Below are 6,439 nucleotides of genomic sequence, written 5' to 3' on the forward strand. Positions count from 1 at the left end.
CGGAGTAGGAATGTCAGAGATGACCCAGGGAAAATGACAGCCCTGCCCTCTCACCTCGGACCAGTCTCCCGACTTCCACCGTGGACAAGGAAACTCATTGCACCTCTGAACGGTGACTTTCTCCTGATGTGTGCATTTGCTGTCATCCAGGACATCATTTCGGGTGTTGACACAAACAGCCCTTCTCCTCTGGATTCCACCATCACAGCTTTCAGAACACTGGAAAGACAACGAAAAAAAAAAAAAAAAAAACACAACGAGTTTCTTGCCAAGCAGTGTCGAGATCCTGGCTGAGATGGCTTGTCCCCGCCAGACCTTAAGACACAACCAACCAACCAAGCTAGCCAATCTGGTTGTCATTTTGGGACTTTCTGTTCACATTATCAATTTACTTAACTGATTTATAAATGACAGTAGAAAAATAAAATTAGAAATGGTCCACGGGGTATGAAAAAAGTGGTTTGTTGAGTAGGTGGACCATTCCCAGTTTTCCACATGCCATGGCCGCGCCAGACATTACAGATTAATCATGGCGCTCTTTTTCGTAGATTTCGAATGGGGTCAGGCATTATAAATCAATCATGGTACTCTTTCCATACAGCTACAGGTTTCTCAACACAGCCCTAAGGAATGAATTAGCTGATTCATCCTCATCCATGAATCAGACTTAGCACTCGAAAAGACTGTCTTTCAGAGAGAAGCAACTCACTTTAGTCCAAGCAGAGTAGTGCCAGCCCCCGGTGTTACATTCTCCTGAGCATTTTTCCTGGTTGCCTGGTTTGGGGTGACTGCTGCAAAAACTGTCATCCACCTTCTCGGTCCTCCCGTCCAGCCGGCTGTACCTGGCACAGTAGATGTCTAACGTGCGGTAGCCCAGGCCACACTGGGCACTGCACTCACTCCTGCTGGCCACCTGCCACCTGTGCCCACCGGGAAGACACCAAGACTTCTGTTAAGTACATGTCTCATCTACATTCAGCTGCTGGAAGAGTTGACTTCTTTCCCTGCTTCCCCCTTAACTCAAACACCATCAAACCATAGTCAGTTATTGAAATCCAATTTTAAATCAACATATCCCTGTATTTTTCATGGCTGCCAATGTACCTGGAAGTCACAGACTGATAACTAGAGGTTCTGTCTTTGTAAAGGTTCTCTCCTGATAAAATCTAAAATTCAAGCAACCAAAAGGGGGAAAAAACCCCACCAGAAGTCAACAGAGCAAAAGAGCAATTTTATATTTAAAAGGTTCATGCTACCAAGCATTTCAGTTATTAAGCAGGCTGCTTCCACAGAGAACAACTTTGGGAACCCCCCGGAAACCTCCCTCAGGTGGGCCTGTGCTAGAAGGTGCGCAGTGAACATTCTGATCATTTGGACTGTAGTTGTGGAGTTAAGCGTGCTAAACTGTGTACATTACTACTTGTGAGTAAAGACCTTAAGTTACTCGAATACAAGTACCATAGTCTATACAACTCAATTATAAAATTTTTTAAAAAGTGAGACTATTTTTTTTAGAGCAGTTTTAGGTCCAGGCTAATGTTGAGAGGAAGGCATGGAGAGTTCCCATATACTCCCTGCCTCTCCTCCCCTCCACCCCCCACCCACCACCAGGCACATCCTCTATTATCAGCTTCCCCCACCAGAGTGGTACATTTGTTTAATAGATGAACCTACATTGATGCATCCTTATTACCAAAGTCCCTAGTTTACATTAGAATTCACTCTTGGTGCTGTACATTCTATGGGTCTGAACAAATGTGTAATGACAGGTGTTCATCATCCTATGTAATAAAAGGGTAATATGCAAATTGACCAAATGGCAGAACAACATTGCTATGTTGCACACTGACCACGAGGGGGCAGATGCTCAACACAGGAGCTGCCCCCTGGTGGTCAGTGCGCTCCCACAGTAGGAGCTTCGCTTAGCCAGAAGCCAGGCTCACGTCTGGCGAGCGCAGTGGTGGTGGCAGGAGTCTTTCCTGTCTCTGGGGCAGTACTAGGATATTTGACAGGGGCTTAAGCCTGCTCCCCAAAGGGCACAGGCCTAAGCCATCAGTCAGACATCCCCCAATGGCTCCTGGTCTGCCAGAGGGCACAGGCAGGGCTTAAGGACCACCCCCCTCAAGTGCATGAATTTTTGTGCACCAGGTCTCTAGTTTGGCAAATAATAGGCTGAGGAAGCATGAACATATTACAGTATTTGTGCTGCCTTAAAACTCCTCTGTGTTACACTTGTTATTCTTCCTTACTGCTCCACAATTATGTATTTTAAAAACTAGATTTGAATCTACAAATCGTTGTAGCCTTTCTTGGCACACAACAGGTGCTCAGAATGGGATAATAAATTCTTTTAATGCTCAGGAACATGGTCAGTGCTTAAAGGAAAAATGCTGAAATTGAATTTATTTAGAATAGTCTAAATAAACTTGAAATATATTGGGTTGATTAAATCTAATAATAAAAAAGATTGCTTTCTTTACCATCTTCATTTGGATTTGCTCTTTATTGTTAATGCTGTATTGTTCAGAAATTCAGTGGCTTGGTGAGGCCCTAAGAATTCTTCCATCCACACCTGTCCGGGGCGAGGACGTGGGAGAAAATAGTACTGGACACAAGCTTATCTCGGAATTCCTCACTAATGCTCACAAGTAGGTCAGAGTTGACCTACTTTTGCATTTGGCATGTAAAGTGGGCTAATGGGATTTTGCTCTAATCGGAACATGTTATATGAGGGACAGTAAAACAACGCTTTATCTCATCCTGCCAAAGTTTAATCTGGGCGAACCCTCACTTCCCTGAGGAAGTGAGGCAAAACCCTGGACCAATTCAGCAGAAGCAGCTGGAACTTTCATCTGCCCTTCGGTTCCTGGCTACCTCCACTTTGCCTTCCTCACCGTTTCCTTGTGGAAAGGTTATTTCCCATCCTGGATGAGGGAGGCAGGAGTCCCGCCCCAACAGCGCAGGCTGGAAAAACACTGTGGAGACTCCCTGATAGTCACACAATGCCCGGAATCCGAGCAGAGAACCTGGAAGAGTGTCAAAGGTCATACACTGCCCTGGGAAAGGTCTCAAAATGCAATCCTTTGCTTCACAGTCTCTCCCTCAAAGGTTGTCTCAACTAGTGTTCTGAATTCATTCGGTTCATTTCATGTAACAATTGTATTTTGTTCCTCTATTTCAGAAAAGCCAAGTGTCTGTTATTAAGTGGAAACAGAAAAAAATGTGCTGTCTCTATGGGTGGGTGCGGCATTACTTTGGGAGCTACGATTTAAGCAGAGTTCTACATCTCAGAGCCTTCGGAATGCTCATCAGCACTACAGATGTCCACGCAGGGGAGGAGACAGTCAAACATCCTGGCCGGCCAGGGATCATCTCATGGAAGTAGAGTTCCACAAACATGATTTGGGCAAAACTATTTTAGAGTTTGACCATCAGTAACAATTCTCTCCTCAGTCTTTTAGCTTTGCACATGGCCACTTGGCAATACTCAGTATAAATCACAATTATAGAAACTGTCAGGTTGACAGAAGAAAGAGAAAACACCTCCTTTGGGCTCGGTTTGTGTCTGTATTTCAGTGAACAACTTCTACCAGACGTTTCCACTAGAAGACATGGCTACCACTCCTTCGCCTTTTCTTTTATCAGCCACAGGTGCTACTCTCATCCAAGTCTGTGCCCTGAGCTGCTGTCCTCCTTTGGTCTCAGGAGAGTCAAAGTATTTCTTTTTTTAGGCTAAGTATAAAAAAGATGACTTTCTCTGAATAGGAAATTTAGAATAGCAACTTTGACAGACCTATTATATGATAAAATGAAAAGATTTTAAACGCAGGTTTCACCTTGGTCATGTGAAATTATCTCTATATATAAAAGCCTAAGCAACCATTATGACTGGTCGACCAAACGACCAGTCGCTATGACACAGACTGACCACCAGGGAGCAGACGCTCAATTCAGGAGCTGCCCCCTGGTGGTCAGTGCACTCCCACAGCCACCTCCCACAGCCGGCCAACCTCCTGTGGTCCCTACCCCCAGCCGGCCCCAATCGGCCCCAATCACCAGCCAGGCCGAAGGACCCCACCTGTGCATGAATTTGTGCACCGGGCCTCTAATTTTTAATAAAAGTGAGAGGATGATTTATGAAATCAGAAAGACTTAGGTGTGAACTCGAGCTCTAACACTTTTTAGCTATAGACCCTACGTAGGTCATTTAACCCCAAGCTTCAGCTTCCTTATCTGTGAAATGGGGTAAACGGGATTCTTTTCACGGGGCTACTGGGAAGATGGGAAGGCCAGGCATGTGTAACATTGAACACACATGACACCCACTCAAGAAAAGTGGCTATTAATTACTACTACTGCTCTCGGTGTTGTACTCTCCAGCCAATTCAAGCATCATGTACCTCCGCATAAACCACAACACAGTTTGAGGAGACATCCAGCTGAGATCTGCCATATAATTCTTCCTAAGTCTCACGGATTCCAGATGCCTTCTCAATGTATTTGCTTTCTAAAATTTGCTTTCATTGTGATTTTATATCTGAGAGCTTCCAGTGCAGGAGAGACTCTGGGAGACCATCAGCTTAGCTGGCATCACTACCAACTCCATGGTAGCTGACTGGAATTTGTTTGAAGTGAGCATTTTTAGTTCCTTGAAGTAACAGTTCAAACAACAGCTCCACCTCAAATTGTTGCTCCTCGGGTACACTTAAGCAGGTTCTTAAAGAATTTTTTTTTTTAACTGGTAAGGTCATGTCCTAGTACGGGAGATGCTTTGCACAAACTTGTCTTCCCCACAATGCAATGAGAGGAGCATGCTTAGTGCTGCAGCAGGAGTCCCACAATAGCTGCACCTGTAACTCAACACCCGCCATCATCACAGTCTCCTGGTCTGACCCAGCCAGTGCACAAATGACAGCAAAGGGGTCCAAGTAAGAGAGAGAACAAGGATGGGGCAGGAATCTCCTGGGAGGTGTTTCTTTTCACAAATGAAGAAAAGCTACACAAATGAGATCAAGGACTATCACTCACTGCCTGAAATCAAAATGAAAACAGCTCTCTCCAAAGAGTAAGGCTCAAGGGTCAGACAAAGCATATTTAAGTCCTGTCCCTTCACTAACTAGTTGTGTGACCTGGGGCAGTTTGCTTAACTTCTCTCACCCTGTGTTCCTTATTTGTTAATTTAGAGTAATAATAATAATACTTAGGTACTGTGTTACTTATTAGATTATTAATAAGATAAATAGGACATTAATATATTAACTAATTAATAGGATACTATTTTATATATATGTGATTATATATGTGATTAACAAAAGACTGTTAATAGGATCATATATTACTTAAAAATAATCCATAGTAAATGGTTGACTTTATTATTACTTGCAGAGTAGTTACCACTCTGAACAATATAATTACTATTATTGTTACAACATTATTAGTTATAATTGATATAAGGTTAATTGTAAAATGTCACCCTTCCCAATTTATTGAAGTTGTGCTTCAAGGAATCTCTCCACCAATTCAATGTTTCCTCCCTAAACTTCAGTGATTAATTCAGTTCAGCATTAACTAGATAATTATTTTTTTGAAAAGAACTTGAACTTTAGTTTAACTCAATTGGCTGAAGCAATGGGTTTGTATGGAGATTGCCTATAATAAGAATTAATGCTGCCCATGTAAATGTCTGCCTTTTAAGGCCTTGGGTTTTTCTTTCTACAATGACCTCTATCAACGCTTTTTGACAAATCCACCAGCAAGCAGGTCCATGGCATGGGTGGAGAGGAAGGGCAGTGGGGAGAGGGCCAGGGCTCTGAAATCAGAGACTTCAGACCAGGACTCACAAAGATGTGGCATGCGTGCCATGTTGCCCCTCCTATTCCTATGACAGACATGACTAATTGATCGCAGCACTGCTCATCTCTCGTAACCTTGAGAATACATTATTATTTTCCCTCTAGCCAATAGGCCTGCCAACACCACTTAACAGCATTTGGTATGGTGATGTGGAACCTGCAAAGTGCTGAAGTGTTCATTTTGCTTATTATGAGTGGTGAGACCTTTATAAGTTCCCATACTATTTTATATTAATAACTAGAGGCCTGGTGCACAAAAATTTGTGCAGTTGGGGGGTCGCTCAGCTCAGCCTATGCCCTCTTGCAGTCTGGGATCCCTTAGAGGATGTCCACCTGCTGGCTTAGGCCCACTCCCTAGGGGATTGGGCCCAAGCTGGCAGTCAGACATCCCTCTGGCAGCCTGGCAGCCCTCAGGTGATGTCCACTTGCCAGTGGGGAGCAGGCCTAAGCTGCAGTCAGACATCCTTAGCACTACTGAGGAGGCGGGAGAGGCTCCCACCACCACCATTGTACTGGCAGCCATCAGCCTAGCTTGTGGCTGAGCAGAGCTCCCCCCGTGGGAGTGCACTGACCACCAGGGGGAAGCC

The 6,439-nt window shown here is 44.2% G+C and overlaps 1 protein-coding gene across 1 annotated transcript in view; it reads right to left on the bottom strand.

Annotated features, from left to right (window-relative positions):
* Positions 1–6,439, bottom strand: part of ADAMTS9 (ADAM metallopeptidase with thrombospondin type 1 motif 9) — a 157,143-nt gene that overhangs the window by 81,628 nt on the left and 69,076 nt on the right. The window contains exons 20-21 of the mRNA XM_006779145.2: positions 710–920; positions 55–219 (exon numbers count right to left, since the gene is read on the bottom strand). Of these exons, the coding sequence (XP_006779208.1) occupies positions 55–219; positions 710–920 (376 nt within the window). The remainder of the gene's footprint in view (positions 1–54; positions 220–709; positions 921–6,439) is intronic.

The sequence above is a fragment of the Myotis davidii genome, unplaced genomic scaffold, assembly GCF_000327345.1.
Source record: "Myotis davidii unplaced genomic scaffold, ASM32734v1 scaffold189, whole genome shotgun sequence".
NCBI classification, from domain to species: domain Eukaryota; kingdom Metazoa; phylum Chordata; class Mammalia; order Chiroptera; family Vespertilionidae; genus Myotis; species Myotis davidii.